Source organism: Apodemus sylvaticus, chromosome 16 (assembly GCF_947179515.1).
Source record: "Apodemus sylvaticus chromosome 16, mApoSyl1.1, whole genome shotgun sequence".
NCBI lineage: Eukaryota > Metazoa > Chordata > Mammalia > Rodentia > Muridae > Apodemus > Apodemus sylvaticus.
This window is the reverse complement of record NC_067487.1, coordinates 87,740,405-87,763,887: the sequence shown is the minus strand read 5'-3', so window position 1 is coordinate 87,763,887 and position 23,483 is coordinate 87,740,405. Positions and strand designations below refer to the sequence as shown.

At 36.2% G+C, this 23,483-nt stretch overlaps 1 protein-coding gene across 8 annotated transcripts in view; it reads right to left on the bottom strand.

The window, feature by feature from the left end:
- Nucleotides 1-15,319: 15,319 nt before the first annotated feature.
- Nucleotides 15,320-23,483, bottom strand: part of LOC127666838 (zinc finger protein 431-like) — a 115,909-nt gene continuing 107,745 nt past the window's right edge. For all 8 annotated transcript variants that reach the window (XM_052159826.1, XM_052159825.1, XM_052159819.1 and 5 more), the window contains 3 exons: nt 20,965-21,091; nt 20,695-20,755; nt 15,320-19,437 (listed from right to left, as the gene is read on the bottom strand). In XM_052159826.1, the coding sequence (XP_052015786.1) occupies nt 18,057-19,437; nt 20,695-20,755; nt 20,965-21,091 (1,569 nt within the window). In that variant the 3' untranslated portion in view covers nt 15,320-18,056. The remainder of the gene's footprint in view (nt 19,438-20,694; nt 20,756-20,964; nt 21,092-23,483) is intronic.

Below are 23,483 nucleotides of genomic sequence, written 5' to 3'. Positions count from 1 at the left end.
CCAGTTAAATGAATTAGAAAGGCAGCTAGCTATTGTCTTGGTAAATAAGCTTAGGTGTCTGCCCTGTTAAAGCTACAGTTAGTAAATCCACATCCTCAAAACTCTGAAAAGAATAACTTGTAGCACAAGTATAAACCAAATTGTCTCTGTTTCCACTAAAATTGCAAAGACTTGCAGGCTACATAGATATTTGTCCTGGCTTCCATGGTCAACAAGATGGCTTCCTTGGCCACTCTTTGTCTGTCCTACAGGAAAGCATTAAGTCTTCGGTATATTAAATTTAATTTGTAATATGAATGTATTATTTTTTATTCGATATGTTTTTTAATTTACATTTCAAATGATTTCCCCTTTTCTGGCCCCCTACTCCCTGAAAGTCCCATAAGCCCTCTTCCCTCCCCCTGTTCTTCCATCCACCCCTTCCCACTTTTCTGTTCTGGGTTTGCCCTATACTGCTACACTGAGTCTTTCCAGAACCAGGCCACTCCTCCGTTCTTCTTGTACATCATTTGATGTGTGGATTATGTTTTGGGTATTCCAATTTTCTAGGCTAATATCCACTTACTAGTGAGTGCATACTATGATTAATCTTTTGAGACTGGGTTACCTCACTTAGTATGATGTTCTCCAGCTCCATCCATTTGTCTAAGAATTTCATGAAGGACTCCATTGTGTATATATACCACATTTTTTTGCATCCATTCTTCCGTTGAGGGATACCTGGGTTCTTTCCAGGTTCTGGATATTATAAATAGGACTGCTATGAACATGGTGGACCATGTATCCTTATTACCTGCTGGGGAATCCTCTGGGTATATGCCCAAGAGTGGTATAACAGGATCTTCTGGAAGTGACCTCCCCAGTTTTCTGAGGAACTGCCAGACTGACTTCCAGAGTGGTTGTACCAATTTGCAACCCCACCAGCAGTGGAAGAGTGTTCCTCTTTCTCCACATCCTTGCCAATACCTGCTGTCTCCTGAATTTTTAATCTCAGCCATTCTGACTGGTGTAAGGTGAAATCTCAGGGTTGTTTTGATTTGCATTTCCCTAATGACTAATGAAGTTGAGCATTTTTTTAAGATGCTTCTCAGCCATCAGAAGTTCTTTGGGTGAAAATTCTTTGTTTAGCTCTATACCCCATTTTTAATAGGTTTATTTGGCTTTCTGTGGTCTAACTTCTTGAGTTCTTTGTATATATTGGATATTAGCCCTCTATCTGATGTAGAGTTGGTGAAGATCTTTTCCTAATTTGTTGGTTGCCTATTTGTCCTTTTGATGGTGTCCTTTGCCTTACAGAAACCTTGTGATTTTATGAGGTCCCATTTGTCAATTCTTGATCTTAGAGCATACGCTATTGGTGTTCTGTTCAGGAACTTTCCCCCTGTACCAATGTCCTCAAGGGTCTTCCCCAGTTTCTATTAGCTTCAGAGTGTCTGGCTTTATGTGGAGGTCCTTGATCCATTTGGAGTTGAGCTTAGTTCAAGGAGATAAGGATGGATCAATTCGCATTCTTCTGCATGCTGACCTCCAGTTGAACCAGCACCATTTGTTGAAAAGGCTATCTTTTTTCCACTGGATATTTCAGCTCCTTTGTCGAGGATCAAATGGCCATAGGTGTGTGGGTTCGTTTCTGGATCTTCAATCCTATTCCATTGATCCACCTGACTGTCACTGTACCAATACCATGCAGTTTTTAACACTCTTGCTCTGTAGTATTGTTTGAGGTCAGGGATACTGATTCCCCCAGAATTTCTTTTGTTATTGAGAATAGTTTTAGTTATCCTGGGTTTTTTTTTTTTGTTGTTATTCCAGATGAATTTGAGAATTGTCTTTCTAACTCTATGAAGAACTGAGTTGGGATTGTGATGGGTATTGCGTTGAATCTGTATATTGCTTTTGGGAAAATGGCCATTTTAACTATTATTAATCTTGCTAATCCATGAGCATGGGAGATTTTTCCATTTCTGAGATCTTCTTCCATTTCCTTCTTCATAGTCTTGAAGTTCTTGTCATACACAGATCTTTCACTTGTTTGGTCAGTCATAGCAAGGTACTTTATACTGTTTGTGGCTATTGTGAAGGGGGTCATTTCCCTAATTTATTTCTCAGCCTGCTTATCCTTTGAATATAGGAAGGCCACTGATTTGCTTGAGTTGATTTTATAACCTGCCACTTTGCTGAAGTTGTCTGTCAGTTGTAGGAGTTCTCTAGTGGAGTTTTTTGGGTCACTTAGGTAGACTATCATATCAACTGCAAATAGTGATAGTTTGACTTCTTCCTTTCCAATTTGTATCCCTTTGACCTCCTTATGTTGTCTAATTGCCTAAGCTAGTACCTCAAGTACAATATTAAAAATATAAGGAGAGAGGGGGCAGCCTTGTCTAATCCCTGATAAATCGAGACGAGAAGAAATCCCACATTGTGCAAAATTATCTTGTTTTTCCTAAACAACACGCTGTAACTCTATGTGCTTTCGTGTTGCGTGTATGTCTAAGCATGTATCTTCCACAGAGAATGCACTGTACAGTTTTCTCTTGGAAGAATATGTGAGAATACCACATTTTAAGGAAATACAGTGTTGCAGACTAAAGACAACCACAAGTGTATTAAAAATACTTAATCTGGACGGGAAGAAATCCCTCATTTTGTGAAATTATCTTGTTTTTTCCTAAACAACATGTTGTATCTCTATGTGCTTTGGTGTTGCATCTAAGTGTGTATCTTCCACAGAGAATGCACTGTACAGTTTTCTCTCAGAAGAATATGAGTGAATACCACATTTTAAGGAAATACAGTGTTGCAGAGTAAAAACAACCATGAATGTATTAGAAATACTTAATCTGGATGAAAAGAAATCCCTCATTTTGCGGAATTATCTTGTTTTTCCTAAACAACACATTGTAACTTTATTTGCTTTGGTGTTGTGTGTATGACTAAGCATGTATTTTCCACAGAGAATGCACTGTGCAGTTTTCTCTCGGAAGAATATGTGTGAATACCTCATTTTAAGCAAATACAGTGTTGCAGAGTAAAGACAACCATGAATGTATTAGAAATACTTAATTGCGACGAGAAGAAATCCCGCATTGAATGAAATTATCTTGTTTTTCCTAAACAACACGTTGTAACTCTATGTGCTTTGGTGTTTGTTGCGTGTATGTCTAAGGGTATATCTTCCACAGAGAATGCACTGTATAATCTCCTCTCAGAACTGTATGTGCGAATACCACATTTTAAGGAAATACAGTGTTGCACAAAAGACAACCACAAATGTATTATAAATGTCTAATCTGGAAGAGAAGAAATCCCTCAATTTGCAAAATTATCTTGTTTTTCCTAAACAACATGTTGTAACTCTATGTGCTTTGGTGTTGCATGTATGTCTAACCATGTATCTTCCAGAGAGAATGCACTGTACAGTTTTCTTTCGGAAGAATATGTGCGAATACCACATTTTAAGGAAATAAAGTGTTTCAGAGTAAAGACAACCACGAATGTATTAGAAATACTTAATTGCGACGAGAAGAAATCCTGCATTGAACGAAATTATCTTGTTTTTCCTAAACAACACGTTGTAACTCTATGTGCTTTGGTGTTGTGTGTATGTCTAAGCATGTATCTTCCACAGAGAATGCACTGTTCAATTTTCACTTAGAACTATATGTGTGCATACCACCTTTTAAGGAAATACAGTGTTGCAGAGTAAAGACAACCACGAATGTATTATAAATAGCTAAATTGGACAAGAATAAATCACTCATTTTGCGAAATTATCTTGTTTTTCCTACACAACCCATTGTAACTCTATGTGCTTTGGTGTTGCATGTATGTCTAAGCATGTATCTTCCAGAGAGAATGCACTGTATAGTCTTCTCTTGGAACTATATGTGCGAATACCACATGTTAAGGAAATACAGTGTTGCAGAGTAAAGACAACCACGAATGTATTAGAAATACTTAATGTGGACGAGAAGAAATCCCTCATTTCGTGAAATTATCTTGTTTTTCCTAACCAACACGTTGTAACTCTATGTGCTTTGAAGTTGCGTGTATGTCTAAGCGTGTATCTTCCAGAGAGAATGCACTGTACAGTTTTCTCTTGGAAGAATATGTACGAATACCACATTTTAAGGAAATACAGTGTTGCAGAGTAAAGACAACCACGAGTGTATTAGAAATACTTAATCTGGACGAAAAGAAATCCCTCATTTGCGAAATTATCTTATTTTTCCTAAACAGCTCATTGTAAGTCTATGTGCTTCGTTGTTGCGTGTATGTCTAAACGTGTATCTTCTACAGAGAATGCACTGTACATTTTTCTTTCGGAAGTATATGTACGAATACCACATTTTAAGGACATACAGTGTTGCAGAGTAAAGACAACCACAAATGTGTGAAAAATGCTTAATCGCGATGAGAGGAAATCCCGCATTGTGCGAAATTATCCTGTTTTTCCTAAACAACACGTTGTAACTCTATGTGCTTTGGTGTTGCATGTATGTCTAAGCCTGTATCTGCCACAGAGAATGCACTGTACAGCTTTCTCTCAGATATATATATGCAAATACCACATTTTAAGAAATACAGTGTTTCAGAGTTAAGACAACCACGAATGTATTAGAAATACTTAATCTGGACAAGAAGAAATCCCTCATTTTGTGAAATTATCTTGTTTTTCCTAAGCAACACGTTGTAACTCTATGTGCTTTCGTGTTGTGTGTATGTCTAAGCGTGTATCTTCCACAGAGAATGCACTGTTCAATTTTCACTCGGAACTATATGTGCGAATACCACATTTTAAGAAATACAGTGTTGCAGTATAAAGACAACCACAAATGTATGAGAAATGCTTAATCGCAATGAGAAGAAATCCCGCACTGTGCAAAATTATCCTGTTTTTCCTAAACAACACGTTGTAACTCTATGTGCTTTGGTGTTGCGTGTATGTCTAAGCGTGTATCTGCCACAGAGAATGCACTGTACAGTTTTCTCTCAGATATATATGTGCGAATACCACATTTTAAGGAAATACAGTGTTGCAGAGACGACCACAAATATATTAGAAATACTTAATCACGATGAGAATAAATTCCGCATTGTGCAAAATTATCTTGTTTTTCTTAAACAACACGTTGTAACTCTATTTGCTTTGGTGTTGCATTTATGTCTAAGCGTGTATCTTCCACAGAGAATGCACTGTTCAGTTTTCACTCGGAACTATATGTGCGAATACCCCATTTTAAGGAAATACAGTGTTGCAGAGTAAAGACAACCATGAATGTATTAGAAAGACTTAATCTGGTCAAGAAAAAAACCCGCATTGTACAAAATTATCTTGTTTTTCCTAAACAACACGTTGTAACTCTATGTGCTTTAGTGTAGCGTGTATGTCTAATCATGTATCTGCCACAGAGAATGCACTGTACAGTTTTCTGTTGAAAGTATATGTGCGAATACCACTTTTTAAGGAAATACAATGTTGCAGAGTAAAGACAACCACAAATGTATTAGAATTACTTAATCTGGATGAGAAGAAATCCCCCATTTTGCGAAATTATCTTGTTTTTCCTAAACAACACTTTGTAACTCTATGTGCTCTGGTGTTGCATGTACGTCTAAGCATGTATCTTCCACAGAGAATTCACTGTACAGTTTTTTCTCATAACTATATGTGCAAAGACCACATTTTAAGGACATACAGTGTTGCAGAGTAAAGACAACCACAAATGTATTAGAAATACTTAATCTGGACGAGAAGAAATCCCTCATTTTGCGAAATTATCTTGTTTTTCCTAAACAACACGTTGTAACTCTATGTTCTTTGGTGTTGCGTGTATGTCTAGGCATGTATCTTCCACAGAGAATGCACTGTACAGTTTTCTCTCGGAACTATATGTGCGAATGCCACAAAATAAGCAAATACAGTGTTGCAGAGGAAAGACAACCACAAATATATTAGAAATACTTAATCGCAATGAGAAGAAATCCCGCATTGTGCGAAATTATCTTGTTTTTCCTAAACAACACGTTGTAACTCTATGCACTTTGGTGTTGCTTTTATGTCTAAGCATGTATCTGCCACAGAGAATGCACTGTACAGTTTTCTTCTGGAACTATATGTGCGAATACCACATTTTAAGAATATACAGTGTTGCAGAGTAAAGACAACCACGAATGTATTAGAAATACTTAATCGCGAGGAGAAGAAATCCCTCATTGTGTGAAATTATCTTGTTTTTCCTAAACAACACGTTGTAACTCTATGTGCTTTGGTGTTGCATGTATGCCTAAGCGTGTATCTTCCACAAAGAATGCAGTGTACAGTTTTCTCTCAGAAGAATATGTGCGAATACCACATTTTAAGGAAATACAGTGTTGTAAAGACAACCATGAATGTATTAGAAAGACTTAATCTGGACGATTAGAAATCCCTCATTTTGCGAAATTATCTTGTTTTTCCTAAACAACACATTGTAACTCTATGTGCTTTGGTGTTGCATATATGTCTAAGCGTGTATCTTCCACAGAGAATGCACTGCACATTTTTCTCTTGGAACTATATGTGCGAATACCACATTTTAAGGAAATAGAGTGTTGCAGAGTAAAGACAACCATGAATGTATTAGAAATACTTAATATGGATGAGAAGAAATCCCTCATTTTGCAAAATTGTCTTGTTTTTCTTATGTTGTAACTCTATGTGCTTTGGTGTTAAGTGTATGTCTAAGCGTGTATCTTCCCCAGAGAATGCACTGTCCAGTTTTCTCTCGTAACTATATGTGCTAATACCACATTTTAAGGAAATACAGTGTTGCAGAGTAAAGACAATCACTTCCACTTATCTTTCACCTTGGAATTAATGTCTCTGAATAGTCTAAACCATTTGATTCCTAAGCATTTTACTGAATTAGACTACGAAATTTTAGTTGGATTTATTTTCAGTCCTCTGATGCACTTATGTGTTATGAATGAGTCCAAATTAATTGACACCTTGTACCCTGTAGGTAATTTCAACATAATGTGCACTATAGATCATTAATATCTTATTTATTGGAAGAAACAGATGATAGAGATCCCTTCTGCCTTAGTTATGACACAGAAATGTAAACATAATATATCCTCAAGACAAACTGAAAATGTATACTACTGTCAATGCCAAATAAAGCTAATTGTTTCTGGTGACATTAATGGAGATAAGGTGGTGAAAAGGCATTTACTAGATCAGTAACTTCACCCTATGTACTAATAGATGTGCTCATCTGCTGAGGATGGCACTAATTCACCTTTTTACCTAGCTTCCTCCTCTCTTCACTGTTCATCATACTGCTGACATCTGGGCTATGAACTGCTGTAAAGGCTCCTGATTTCTTTCTCATATTCAGATGATTTTGCTCTATCTGTCAAGCTCTGCTTCACCTTACAAAGCTTTCCTTGCAATAAGTGAAGTCACTGTCTTGCTCAAAAGCAGACTTTGCCGCTGCTTAATGAAAAAACTAAAAATCTCATGCAGGGCATTTTGTGATTTTTCTTTTACACTGCAGGTTTTCTTGGCCTTCCCCTACTAGGGACCCTCCAGATCCATGTGTGACTCTGCAGCTGGACCACAAATGTATATTTAATAACTATTTTTTAAAATCCATAGGCATTAGAATGAAATTATAACACAACATAGGCCACAGAAGTTATATAGACTATTTTTCACAGCTTGTAGCTTTGATTAAATTGCTCAAGGAATCCATGTTTGATATGAAAATGAAAAAATGCAAAAGGAAAAGTTAAATTCCCCCATTAAAATTTATTTTAATATTCTGTTATTGATTATAATTATTCTCCCAATGCTGTTATACACATAAAAAATCAAATGGTAAAAAGGGATATGTGAGAATGTATGTATTCATGTGACATTTTTTCTATCTACTCTTGATGAAAATATTTGAGGTGTAAGTTTATCTTAGGCTGGCCTCAAATTCATAAGATAGCTGAGCTGGGTCTTGGCCTTATGATATTCCTCCCATGCCTGTTGAGTTCTGGCAATTTAGGCATGCAGCACCACATGGAGCAGCAGGCGGCCTTTCAACTTCTACATCTAATAACGGCTTACAAGAACAATCCTTCCCTGTTGTCTTCTTAAAGAAAAAAAAAGATGATTGAAAGTACAATGTGACATTTTCTAGAAAGAACAAGAGCAAGGACTAATGAGTAGCCTATGCAATCTTAATTTTTCATTTCTTTTTTTTATATTCTTTTTTTTATTCGATATATTTTTATTTACATTTCAAATGATTTCCCCTTTTCTAGCCCCCCACTCCCCGAAAGTCCCGTAAGCCTCCTTCTCTCCCCATGTCCTCCCACCCACCCCTTCCTGCTTCCCCGTTCTGGTTTTGCTGAATACTGCTTCACTGAGTCTTTCCAGAACAAGGGGCCACTCCTCCTTTCTTCTCATACCTCATTTGATGTGTGGATTATGTTTTGGGTATACCACTTTTCTAGGTTAATATCCACTTATTAGTGAGTGCATACCATGATTCACCTTTTGAGTCTGGGTTACCTCACTTAGTATGATGTTCTCTAGCTCCATCCATTTGCCTAAGAATTTCATGAATTCATTGTTTCTAATGGCTGAATAGTACTCCATTGTGTATATATACCACATTTTTTGCATCCACTCTTCTGTTGAGGGATATCTGGGTTCTTTCCAGCATCTGGCAATTATAAATAGGGCTGCTATATACATAGTAGAACATGTATCCTTATTACATGGTGGGGAATTCTCTGGGTATATGCCCAGGAATGGTATAGCAGGATCTTCTGGAAGTGAGGTGCCCAGTTTTCGGAGGAACTGCCAGACTGATTTCCAGAGTGGTTGTACCAATTTGCAACCCCACCAGCAGTGGAGGAATGTTCCTCTTTCTCCACATCCTCTCCAACACCTGCTGTCTCCTGAATTTTTAATCTTAGCCATTCTGACTGGTGTAAGGTGAAATCTCAGGGTTGTTTTGATTTGCATTTCCCTAATGACTAATGAAGTTGAGCATTTTTAAAGATGCTTCTCCGCCATCCGAAGTTCTTCAGGTGAGAATTCTTTGTTTAACTCTGTACCCCATTTTTTAATAGGGTTGTTTGATTTTCTGGAGTCTAACTTCTTGAGTTCTTTATATATATTTCTTTTCAATCATTGGACAGAAGCGATAATTAAAGCCACCTTGTTTTGGTAAATATTTTTTATTTATCTTTTAACACACTTGAATCATAGAGGTACCAAATAAAGTACAAAGGACTTGGTATTTATAATAAGCTTTCAGTTATTACATTTGGACAGACTATTTTGTATAGTTCCTGTTAATAACTGTGAGATATCATTTTCCATGTTCTACCTAGACTGCTCATACAGCAGGCCAGTCCTCCTGGCCAATCCACCTACCCCATGGCACAGTCTTCTTTCTTCCCCTTCTCTCTCCTTCATGGTCTCAACCCCAGACTCCAAGCCTGGGAACTGAAGCACCATCTACTTTTCTTTTCCCCACCACTACGCTTTAGGCATCATTATTCTGTAATCATGGAAGGCAGGAAAGAAATGTTGTAATTATATTCCCAATATAACTGCAAAATGTAACAGGTTTTATGGCCATTTGAACAGAGTTTAGGATCTAGTATTAGAGCATATAAAGTTTACTGATAGTTTTTCTTTCATGCAGAACATTTTAAATCTAAAAAATAATAGTCCTTTTAGATAGGGCCACATCAGGATATCTGGATTTCCTCTTTTGGTTGAACTAGTGTAACTACAGTAATTTGGTTTAACATAAGTTCAGTATTTGATCCAGATCCTTGATTTCCTAGTGTACAGATCTGAGAAATGGCCAGTCAGGACATTTATTGATCATCTAAAATTAATTACCTCTCAGTTCTTTCCTAATACCAATCACAGTCAAAGCAGGAAAGCTTTTAACCTCTTTTCCAACCTTTTTTGTACTGTGACTAACCCTGCTTGGTCTCCAGAGTCCTGATATGCACACTAACTGTTGTGCTTCTTTCTCTGTGTTGGGAGTGGCAAAGAGCAACTGCTTATCTTTCAACTTGGAATTAACTTCTCTGAAAACCCTACACCACTAGATTCCTAAGCATTTTACTAAATTAGAAGACTACTGTAGTGGCTATTCCTGGTTGTCAACTTGACTATATCTGGAATGAACTACAATCTAGAATTGGAAGGCTCACCTATGATCATAATTTGGAGGCTCAGAAATATAAGTTTCTGACCTGGATCTTGGCATGGAGATCTTGAAGCATAGTGGCTATGAATTTCAGAAGATTAAGGCAGGGAGATCTCTGAGTTCAAGATCATCTGGGATTAAAGGCATGGAGGCACATACCTTTAATCTGGGCCACACCCTCTGCTGGAGACCCACACGCCTGTAATGTGGGCCAAACCCTCTGTTGGAGACCTACAGCCTTTAATCTGGGCTACACCCTCTGCTGGAGATATATAAGGACATTGGAAGAAGGAAGATTTACTCACTCTTCGTTGCCTGCTTGCCTCATGGGACTGAGAAAGTGCTAGATCCTTGGATTTCCATCCACAGCTGCTGCTGACCATTGTTGGGGAGTTGGTCTATAGACTGTAAGTCATCAACAAATTCCCTAACTATATAAAGGCTATCTATATGTTCTGTGACTCTAGAGAACCCAAACTAATACAACTACTAACTTTATGTTGGATTTATTTTCAGTCGTCTGATGTACTTATGGGTTACTAATGAGTCCAAATTAGTTGACATCACGTGTTCACTAGGTTAATTCTATATATTGTGCACTTTGGATTACTAATATCATACTTATTCAAGAAACAGATGATCAAGATCCCTTCTACCTTAGTTATGACACAGAGCTCTAACCATAATATAACCTCAAGGCAAATCTATAAAGGCATACTACTATAAATGTCAAGTAAAGCAAATTGTTTCTGGTGATGTTAATGGAGATATAGTGGCAAAAAGGCATTTTCCAGATCAACAACTGCACACCATGTACCAACAGATGTGTTAATCTTCTGAAGTAAGGATGGCACTAAGTTACCTTTTTACCTAGCTGCCTCCTCCCTTCAGTGTTCATCACACTGCTGACAACTAGGCTGAAAATGGCTCTATGGGCTTCTGATTTTTTCTCATATTCAGATGCTTTTGCTCCAGCTCTCAAGCTCTGCTTTCACCTTACTAAGCTTTTCTTGCAATAAGCAAAGTAATGTCTTGTTCTGAAGCAAGCTTTGCTGCTGCTTAATGAGAAAACAAAAAATCTGATACTGGACATTTGTGATTTATGTTATACACTGCAAATTTCTTAGCCTTCTCTTACAAGAGACCTTCCACATCCATGTGTGACCTCTGCAGCTGGAACACAAATGTGTATTTAATACTTATTTTTTTAATCCATAGGAATTAGAATAAAGTATAACACACTATAGGCCATACCTGTTTTGTAGATGATTTGTCAAAACTTGTGCTTTTAATTAAACTGCACAAGCAATCCATATTTGTTAAAGAAAATAAATAAATACAGATGGAAAAGAGAAAATCCAAAAGGTAAACTTAAATTCCCCCATCAAATTTTATTTTAATATTCTATTATTGATTCTACTAATTTTTCCTAAGTTGTTATAAACATACAAAACAATGAAGTAGAAAGGGAAATGTATGTATGTATGTATTCATGTGACATCTTCTTTATCCACTCTTGATAAAAATATTTGAGTTGGAAGTGAGACATAGTCTAATTTCACTTAGGCTAGCCTCTAATTCATTAGATAGCTGAGCAGGGTCTTGGCTTTATGATCTTCCTGCTTTGTCTCTTGAGATCTGAGGATTCACACATGAACCACCACAGGGAGCAGCAGGATGGCTTTCACCTTCTCATTTAATAATGTGTTACAGGAACAAACCCTCCCCTTAGTCTTCTTAAAATATATGCATAATGTGACATTTTCAAGAAATAACTGGAGCCAGGACTACTGATTATCCTCTTCCATCTTACTTCCCATTGCATTTCAATCATTTGACACAAATGATAATTAAATCAACCTTGTGGTGGTAAATAATATTTTTTTTATCACACTTGAATCATAGAGGTACCAAATAAAAGACAGAAAATACTTGGTATTTATAATGAGATTTAGAGCACTAGAGTTGGACAGACTATTTTGCATACGTCCTGTTAATAACTGTGAGACATCACTTGCCATGTTCTATCCAGGCTGCTCACACACCCAGGCCAGTCCTTCTGGCCAATCCACCTAACCCATGGCCCATTCTTATTTCTTCCTCTTCTTTCTCCTTCATGGTCTCAACCGCAGACACCAAGCCAGGGAGCTCAGTACCCTCTACCTTTCTTCTCTCCAGCATTGGACTTTAGGCATATTTATTAAACAATCATGAAAGGCAGGACAGAAATGATGTAATTATAATATTATTCCGAAATTTACTGTAAAATGTAACATGCTTTTAGGTCATGTGTCCAGAGTCTAGAATCTTGTATTAGAGCACATAATTTTTCTCTCAGGCTGAACATTTTAAATCTAGAAAAATAATAGTCTTTATAGATAGGGCCACATGATTACCAGATTTCCTATTTTTGCTGAAGTGATATAACTATAGTAATTTGGTTTGACATAAGTTCAGTTTTTTATCCAAGCATCTTGGGTGAGACCCACAATATATTTCATTGAATGGAAACAAACTATTTTATATCAACTTCATCCTCATGAAAAAGAACTTTTCACTTTGAGAAGTGATAATATCATTCCATTTCATGATGTTGGAACTAGATTTTGTAATAAGGACCAACATTTATCCCTCTCTTGTTAATGACATTGAGTCAATTTATATTACTATAGAAGGTCTTAAATATTCCAAAATAGCTGGATTATAAGACAAAGGCTTTGAAACCAACTATATGAAGTTGAAGGAGGTCCTTATTGAGGAAACAGCTAAATCACTCAAAGAAACCCAGGAAAATGCCAACAATTGGAGGAAATAAAAAAAAAAAAAACCTCAAAGACAGCCAGGAAAACACAGACAAAAAAGTAGAGAAAACCAATAAATTGTATAAATACAGCAAAGAAAAAACAAACTAAGAATTGAAGGAAATAAACTGTTAGATACCTAGAAAATGAAGTAGTGAAGTAAACACAGACAGAGGTAATACTGGAAATAAAAATTTTGGAATGTACATTGGAACTATAAAGGCAATATTCACAGAGTACAGAGATGGAAGACAAATCTCAAGCACTGAAGATACAATAGAAGGAATGGACACCTCAGGCAAAAAAAATGTTAAATCTATATTTACTGACATAAAATATCCAGACAATCTAGGACATTGTGAAAGTACAAAACATTACAGTACTAGGAATAGAGGAAGAACAGCAGATCAAAGTCTCAGAATGTATTGACAACAAAAACATACAAGAAAAATTTCTTAACCTAAAGAGGGAAGTACTTATAAAAGTACAAGAATAATCAAAACAGCAGACAGAATGGATCATAAAGTGAAATCTCCTCCCTGAATAATAATCAAAACATACAATACAAAGAAAGAACACTAAAAGCTGCAAAAGTATAAAAGTCAAAAAACAGATAAAGAAAGATATATTGAAATCACAGATGACTTCTCATTGAAGAGTGTTAATGCCAAAGGGCTTGCACACACGAGCTGCAGAAAGTACAGCTGCCCAGATTGTTATAAGTAGAAAAACATTAAATCACCACAAATGGAAAAATAAGATAGTCAAATTTGAACAATATCTGTCTACAAAAACAAACCTCACAAAGTGATTGAAGAATCCAAATCAAAGAAGTTAATGATACACAGATAGTCAAAAATCTTGTGTTATCTGCTAAAGAAGGAAAAGCACACACACACACAAACACACACAAGCACAACCTGTGGTAGCAACAACAACATTCCAGGAGTTAACAATCCCTGTTTATTTATTCTTTCAATATTCATGATCCCAGTTCACCAAATTAAAACACACAGCTAACACAATGGATGCTAAAACAAACCTATCCTTCTATTCCAAACAAGAATTGCAGCTCAACAGCAAGAATAGGCATTGCTTCAAGATAAAGGGGAGTAAATATATATTCAAATCAAATGGACCAAAGAAGCAAGCTGGTGCAGCCATTTTAAAATTTAGCAAAATAGGTTTTAACAAAAAAATGATCAAAAAAATTGACATACACTGTATGTTCCTCAAAGGAATAAATATAATCAAAGACAGCATCGCAATCTTTATTATCTTTGCCTTAAATACTTGGTAACCAAACTACGTCAAAGAAACAATTTTAAAGCTAAACTAATGTAATAACCCTCATACACTTATACTAAGGGATTTCAATACCCCCCTCTCACCAATGGACAAATTCTCCAGAACAAAACTAAACAGAATTTCGGTTAACTGACAGCATGAACATGAGTCCAGCTGATATGTATAGGACATTCTACTGAAGTATAAGATAATATACCTTCTGCTCACCACCTCATGAAATGTACTCGTAAACTGACCACATATTCAGACACACTATAAGTCCCTATACGTACAAGGAAATTGAAAGAACACCATGCATCTTATCAGAACACCATGAAATAGAGATGCATATCAACAAAACCAGAAAGAACACAAGCCTCACAAACTTAAGAAAGCTGCACACCACACTACTGAATGAAAAATAGGTTAAAGCAGAAATAGAGGAAGAAATTAGAGATTTTCTAGAATACATTGAAAATGAATAGGAAACATGCACAATCCTATTTTACACAAAGAAAATAAAAGTGGTGCTTAGAAGAAAGTTCATAGCACCAATGCCTACATTAAAAAATTGGAAATTTCACATATTGGCAATATAAGAGCACAACTTAAAATATAGAACAGAAAGAAGTGAATGAGCAATTATAAAAATGGTGTAGACATCAAGAAATTATCCAACTGGGGGCTGAAACCAATAAAACACAAAGAGAAGAAAACAAGGAATCAATGAAACATGGAGTTAGTCCTTTGAGCATTTTATTAGACAAGACAGACAAACACTTATTGGAAGATACAGAATATGAACATTACTGAAATCTAAAATGAAAATGGGGAAAAATAACAGACAATGAAGAAATTCAGAGAATGATAAAGACCAAGTTTTTAAAAACCTGTTCTCCACTGAATAGGATATTCTAAAAAAAATGTAATTCCCTGGATAGAATTAACTTACCATAATTAAATCAAACTAAAATAAACACCAATAAAAAAGATTTATTTATTTATTTATTTATTTATTTATTTATTTAATGTATATAGACCTAAACAACATTAGTTGATTTCATTAGGTGATTAAAATGCTCTGACAATATCTAACACCACATTATGGAAAATTTTCTGGAATAAATATGGACACAAGGGGTATACCTAAACATACTAACATCACATTACAGCAAGCCTGTGGCCAATATTAAATTAAATGGTGAGATATTCCAATCAATTCCACTAATTCACATACAAGACAAAGTGGTTCATTCTCTATCTTTACAAAGTACTACCTAAAAGTTTAACTAGAGCAGTATAACTAAAGTGGATGAACGCAATATGAATTACAAAGGATTAAGTAAAATTACTTTTATTTGAAGATCACATGGTCGCATGTATGATGAACCAAAATTACCCAAAGGCAATTCCTGAGCTGTTAGACTCCTTAAGGAAAGTTGTTGGTTACATGACTAAAAAAAAACCCAAACAAAAAAAAATCAATGGCTAAGTAGTCCTAATTAAACACATTCATGAGGTTTCTTTCTAACACATATTCTTTCATAGTACTGTGCAGTTTGACAACATTAAATGAGCTCACAATGTTTCTTTTTTTTGTTTCCACTGTATGAAGAGACATCAGGAGCAAGGAAAACTCCTATAAAAACAACCATTTAATTGGTGCTGGTTTACAGTTTCAGAGGTTTAGTCCATTTTCATCATAGCAGGAAGCATGGCAGGCATGCAGGCAGACATGATGCTGGAGAAGAAGCTGAAGGTTCTACATCTTTATTCAAAAACTGCCAGGAAGGGTGTCTTCCAGGAACTGAATAGGAGGGTCTCTTGAGCACTGGTAGTAATTTCAAAGCCCACCCAAACAGTGATGTGCTTCCTCCAACAAGGCCACACCACCACTTAATGCCACTCACTTTGCATGGCATATTTAAATTACCGTATTCTACTGCCTGTCCCCAATATGATTGCTCAATCACATGAGTGTATAGGGATCATACTTAAACATGTAGAATACATGAGCTACTACTTCAAAAGTCCCCATCATCTATAGCAGTCCCAAAGGAGTCCAAAGGTTAACAACTCTTCTTAAATTAATCCTATCATGTAATCATGTTCAAAAACATAAAAGCACATCATATACCTCCAAATTCACACTATATTCTGAAAGGCCCCATGAGGAAATGGTGGACCTAAATAAGACCAAAGCCAGATGTATAATCTCCAAACTCTGTATTTCCATGTTTGTTGTCAAAGTATTCTTCAGATCTCCAACTCTTTCCTGCTTTGTTCAATGCAGCAGCATTCTTTCTCTTTGAGTGGCTTTATTCCCTTAAAACAGTTTTCCTGAGAAGGTATCACATCTCAAAATCTTGGTGTCTCCAAGGAAATTTCAATATCACAGCTTCTTGTTTCAATCTCCAGGATCCACACATGATTTCTCTGCCCCTGAAAACTGATTGGGTCACTTCTCCAGCTCTGCCCTCTCTATCTCTCTAAGCTCTGGTTGACTCCACCCTCCTGTGACTTCTCTTCTTGCTGCTCATCCCATGGTACTTGCATATTCAGTATGCTGGGTTCTTCTGTTGCAAATCGGCTCATAGTTGACCCATAGCCTCCCCTTATGTTTTTTCAATGGTGCCAAGCCTCAGCTGTTCTGCATGACAACTTCATGCATTCGAAACCATGACCACTTAGGAGATTCTTACACATGACCAAGTCCAGCTGCAACACTAGGTCCAACCTTGGCAATCTCTGGAAAACTCCTCCTTTGTCACTCAGAAAACACTACCCAGAAGATTTCACCCCAGTGATGCTGATTTCTTCTCCATCACCTCTAATTCTTGAACTACAGCTATCTAGCTTTAACTGTCTCACTAGTCCCTGCTATTCTTGCCTCTAAATCCATAGCCACATAGACAAAGCTGCTGAGTTCTGCCACTTGGTGTGGATGAAACATGGCCCCTTCTATTACATTATCACCCACTCTCTATTTTTCAAAAAACTTCACTGCCTAAGTCTGGTGGTCCTGGAACTTGTTCACTAGATTAACCTTGAACTCAGAGAGCTGCAGGGCTCTGTCTCCTGAACTCTGGGATAAAAATCATGTAACACCATGCCTGGTCCTAAGGTTTTCCTTTTAGATCTTAAATTGAAAACCCAGATAGCAAGTTTCATCCTTTGTCAGTTTGATGCATACTTGTATCTTCATATGCCCACATGAAAACAATTACCAGGTAATAGTAATTCCTAACATAATACAGTTCTCTTTCATACAACTGCAAATCCATAAGTTTAGCTGGATGGAAACTTGTCAAAATGTAACCATTCCTTTAATACCATTAAATATCCTTGATCACAGGATTTAACTTCATTCAACTTTCTGATGAGGCCTTGCATTTTAAACCTTACATTTTGTGTTTTTCATTTTTTAGTTTCCTATTCTTGTTAAAAACTGTCAGGCCAAATTTTATGTGGGTATTTTTGAAACTTACTTTGTCAATCAAAATAATGTAAATCTCTTTGCCCAAACCTCAAGGAGACAAATCAGACTAGGGTAAAAGGCAGCAACATTCTTTGCTAAAACATCATAACCATCTCCAGAATTGAAATAATCCCAAGCATCCATAACTATTATATTCCTACTATGATGAAATCATAACTCCTACTTAATTCATGATTATATTCATTAGGTTTCTCTCCAGCAGAGTGACTTTGGAGACTTCTCCGTTGTGAAGAAATAGACTTTGCATTGATTGCATTAATAAGGTTTCTGTCCAGTATGTGTCATTTTATGTCTTTGGAGAGTACTTTGCCGTGCAAAGGCTTTACCACATTGATTACATTCATAAGGTTTCTCTCCAGTATGTATCATTTTATGTTTTTGGAGATTACTGTGACACAAAAAGGCTTTACCACATTGATTACATTCATAAGGTTTCTCTCCAGTATGTGCTCTTTTATGATATTGGAGATCACTGCGTGTTGCAAAGGCTTTACCACATTGATTACATTCAAAAGGTTTCTCTCCATTATGTGTTCTTTTATGTCTTTGGAGATGACTGTGACAGGTAAAGGCTTTACCACATTGATCACATCCATAAGGTTTTTCTCCAGTATGTATTCTTTTATGACATTGGAGATGACTGTGCTGTGCAAAGGCTTTACCACATTGATTACATTCAAAAGGTTTCTCTCCAGTATGTGTTCTTTTGTGACACTGGAGATAACTGGATATTGTAAAGGCTTTACCACATTGATTACATTCAAATGGTTTCTCTCCAGTATGTATTCTTTTATGATATTGGAGATGACTGGGTATTGCAAAGGCTTTACCACATTGATTACATTCATAAGGTTTCTCCCCCGTATGGGTTCTTTTATGATATTGGAAAGTACTGCACTGTGCAAAGGCTTTACCACACTGATTACATTCAAAAGGTTTCTCTCCAGTATGTCTTCTTTTATGATATTGTAGATCACTGGGTCTTGCAAAGGCTTTACCACATTGATTACATTCATAAGGTTTCTCTCCAGTATGTGTTATTTTATGATTTTGAAGATGCCTGTGATGTGCAAAGACTTTATGACATTGATTACATTCATAAGGTTTCTCTCCAGTATGTGTTATTTTATGACATTGGAGATTACTCTGGCTTGCAAAGGCTTTACCACATTGATAACATTCATAAGGTTTCTCTCCAGTATGTGTTCTTTTATGTCTTTGGAGATGATTGTGTCTTGTAAAGGCTTTACCACATTGATTACACTCATAGGGCTTCTCTCCACTATGAGTTATTTTATGACATAGGAGATAAGTCTGTCTTGCAAAGGCTTTACCACATTGATTACATTCATAAGGTTTCTCTCCAGTATGTGTTATTTTATGACATTGGAGTGTTCTCAATCTTGCAAAGGCTTTACCACATTGATTACATTCAAAAGGTTTCTCTCCAGTATGTGTTATTTTATGACATTGGAGATTACTCCGTCTTGCAAAGGCTTTACCACATTGATTACATTCATAAGGTTTCTCTCCAGTATGTGTTATTTTATGATATTGGAGAAGACTGGGCTTTGCAAAGGCTTTACCACATTGATTACACTCATATGGTTTTTCTCCACTGTGACTTCTTACATGCCTGCAACGATAATTAGCGTATATGAAATCTTTACACATTCATTACTCTGATCAATCATGTAATCAATATGAATTATGTTTACAATTTGGTATAACGGTAAAGAAGCATCAGATCTTAAGGTTTTTGCTCTTTGTATGTTCATGGTGTTCTCATTCATCATGAGTTATTCAAGTCACCTGTGATGGTTATTACATGGCTTATATTTATAACACCCTCATTTTATATGGTATTTTATATAATATATTTTAGCTATCTGAAGAAAGTTTGAACAACTCTGCTCTTTTTTTTCTTTTTTTGAATGTGGTTTTTTCTAGACATGGTTTCTCTATATAGCCCTGACTGTCCTGGAGCTCACTCTGTAGACCAGGCTGGCCTCAAACTCAGAAATCTACCTGCCTCTGCATCCCAGAATGCTGGGATTACAGGCATGTGCCACCACGACCCGGCTCAACTCTAATCTTTATAACACTCATTCTATTCATATTTTTTCCTTTAGTGTGAATTACAACACATTTGACTGAACCAGAACATACAGAAGAATTTCCAAATTCCTAGTACCCATAAAGATTTTCTATACTAAGAGTTTGGAGATATTCCCCATAAAACTAGAAAATCAACTAATTGCAAATGTCTTTCATATTCCTAATTTCTATCAAAGGCAGAATACTATATATCTTCTTGATTTAGAACAAAAATTTTATGTTTCTTCTTTCAGTATCCGTATGCTCACATGATTTTTATCCGTTATGACACAAGATATACCTAATAAAAAAGACTGATAAATGAAAGGTTTACACATTGCATTCATACTGTTTGAATTTTTTTCTCATAACCTGTGCAATATAAACTAACATTTCTCCACAACAACATTCTTGATTCTCATAAAATGCCGTCTCACCAAACTTAACCTTAATACTACAAAAATATGAGTATCACCAAATTTTCTATGGACTATTTGCTTATTAGAATGTTTTGGATATAAATTTATCACTATTCAATGTGCAATTTCTAAATACTATGAGACTATACAGATTGGCAGCAGCTCTAATGGAGCTGCATAGCTCTAATGGAGCTACTTATCAAGTGGATACACTAATCAGATATCAGATCTTGAGGTACATGGTTTTGTAAGAATATTATAATCATAGCTAAACTTAAAGGACTGTTATTTTACACACTTGTTTTTCGTCGGAGATTCCATAAAATCTTAAAATTTCCTCAGAGACAAATTTGTATCCGCTTGTAAATGAAAATTACCTTTCATGTCTTCTACTACTTTGACAATGTTCTTCAAGGTGATGGTTTTCCCAATTATAGCCTAAAACACAGTCCAGAAAATGAACGATATACTATTGGAAAATAGGCAAAATTAAAGGTATTGTGAATTTTAACTGCACCGTGAAATTTACAGTGAAAATTCAGAGAAACTGAATTATTTAGATTAATTTTCATACAATTAAAATAATAGAAGATTGTCAATAACCAAGAAACATTTGTTTCCTTCAGAAAATAAAATAACAGTCTTACCTATAGCTTTGAAGTTCAAGTAGGTTTCCAACATCACATTTTCGTAGAGACTCTTCTGGGAAGGATCCAGCAAATTCCACTCTTCCCCAGTGAATTTCACATGCACATCGTCAAATGTCACTGCATCCTAAATATCCCATACATTTGTACAACACAAAGTATGATATAACATCAATGTAAAGGAAATATATGCTTCCACAAAAAAAATTTCATATAATTTTGGCACTTGCTCCCGTTATATTCTGCCTTAGAATTTACAATCATTGTGTCATTTTAGAAGGAGCTGGAATTATAAGATTCACCTGTGTCACTCTTGAACACTGAATAGGATACAGCCTTGCCAGAGACATGACAATTGAGAGAGGGAGATGCAGGGGAAACAGATCCACAATAGTGACCACACATTTGCAAAAATTATAGGAACAATTACTAACTACAAACATGATGGGAAAGTTGGGAGTATTTGTTCATGTCTTTAATCACAGAGGCACAGGCAGTTGTATGCCATTTAGCTTGACACTGGCATGGCCTTTGTAATGTGTTCTAGGAGACTAAAAGTTTTATTTTAAGACCTTCAATCCTTACAAAAATCAACCAAGGAAACAAAAATGATAGAGAACTCACAGTTCTTTACTAAATTTCCTATAAAGAATTATACATTCACTGCACATCTGTATTCATCTGGCAGAAACATGAAGTGTAACAGTTTAAACCAAATGTTAATTTAGTTTAACCAAATGTTAATTTGGTCAAATTTTAATACTAAAGATGTGGATGAAAAACCACACCAAAAAATGTTCATGTTACAAATAGAAGACATGTGTTTTTGTGGTTTCTTCACCTACTTTAAGGACAGAAAAAGCTTTACAGAGAAATTTGTTTTGGAAAAGAAAACCAAAACATAAAATAAATTTAAAGATATAAAACCACCGGACTTGCAAAATAAATTATTATTGACTACCAAATGTATCTATTGTATTTTATATGATTTAAGGAAAGAGGTTATAGTGAATGTATGGGAGCATGAGAAGAAAGCTGAAGGGTCAGTTTCAACCACAACACAGAAGACACCAAGAACACAATGTTTCCCCCCTAAAAGAAATGCTGGGGTAAATCTGGAGCAGAAACTGAGGGCATGGCCAATGAAAATTTGCCCCACTTGAGGGCCATTATATGGACAAGAACCAATCCATGACATTGTTAATGATACTCGGTTATGCTTTGACACTGAAGCCATGAGTAATTATCCATTGAGAGGTTCCACCTACCAGCTGACTGAAAAAGCTGCAAAGATCCAGAGTCAAACCTTGCATGGACCTTGGGGATGCTTATGGAAGAGTTGATGGAAAGATTGAAATCCCTGAGGAGGATAGGAACTCTACAGGAAGACCAAGAGACTCAAGTAACAAGAACCCTTGGGGACACTCAGAGACTAAGCAAACAACCAAATAGCATACACAGGATGGACTAAGGCCCCTTGCACATATATAGCAGATGTGCAGCTCAGAGGCTCAGAGGGTCGTCTAACAACTGTAGCAGGGGCTTTCCCTATAGCCACAGGGGGCTATCTTTTGAATCTGTTTCCTTAACTGGGCTGCCATGTCTGACCTCAGTGAAATAGGATGTACTTAACTCACAAGAGACTAGATGCACCAATTTTAGGGATACCTGGGGTCTCCACAACCTCTCAAAGAAAAACAGAGGAGACTGGGGGAGGGGCTATGCCATAGCAAGGGACATATAAAGGGGATAGTGATAAGGGTGACAATGAATATATAAATTACTGGAAAAACAAAAAGAAAGAGAAAAAATAAAATTTTTCATCCTATGAACACTATCCTGGAAGGTATCTGGAAAGGATCCTCCTACATGATCTTCCACAAGCTCCATAAAGAAAGCCAGACAGGACAAACAATTCACCAAAGACATCATCCTATCTAAAAGCTTTTTGTTTGTTTGTTTGTTTCTTTCTTTCTTTTTTTCTTTCTTTCTTTCTTTTTTTTTCTTTCTTTTTTTTTTTTTTTTTTTTTTTTTTTTTTTTTTTTGATTTGGTTTTTTTGAGATAGGATTTCTCTCTGTATAGCCCTTTCTGTCCTGGAATTCACTCTGTAGACAAGGCTGGCCCTGAACTCAGAAATCTGCCTGCCTCTGCCTCCCAGGGTGCTGGGATTTCAGGCATACACCACCACCACCCAGTGAAGCTTTTTGTTTCAATCAACTACATCTTGACCCTTGACATTATGTTCAAGCAAATGTTCATCCTGGGATGAAAATGCATTCAGTCTTTCTTCAGTGATCCTAACAGTCTGCAGGAACTCCTACACTGTTCAAATGTCTAGAGTATCTTCTGACATACAAGGCAAAATCTTAGAAGTCAAATCTTGTAACAGTTCTGGCACTTCCTCTCCCTGTATATATCTCTCCATGACAGAACTACCAATGCCTTAGTTATCTCAACAAGATGTGCTTGCAAAATGCAACTCAAGCATCATCCTCATAATTTCACTGCAATGATCTCT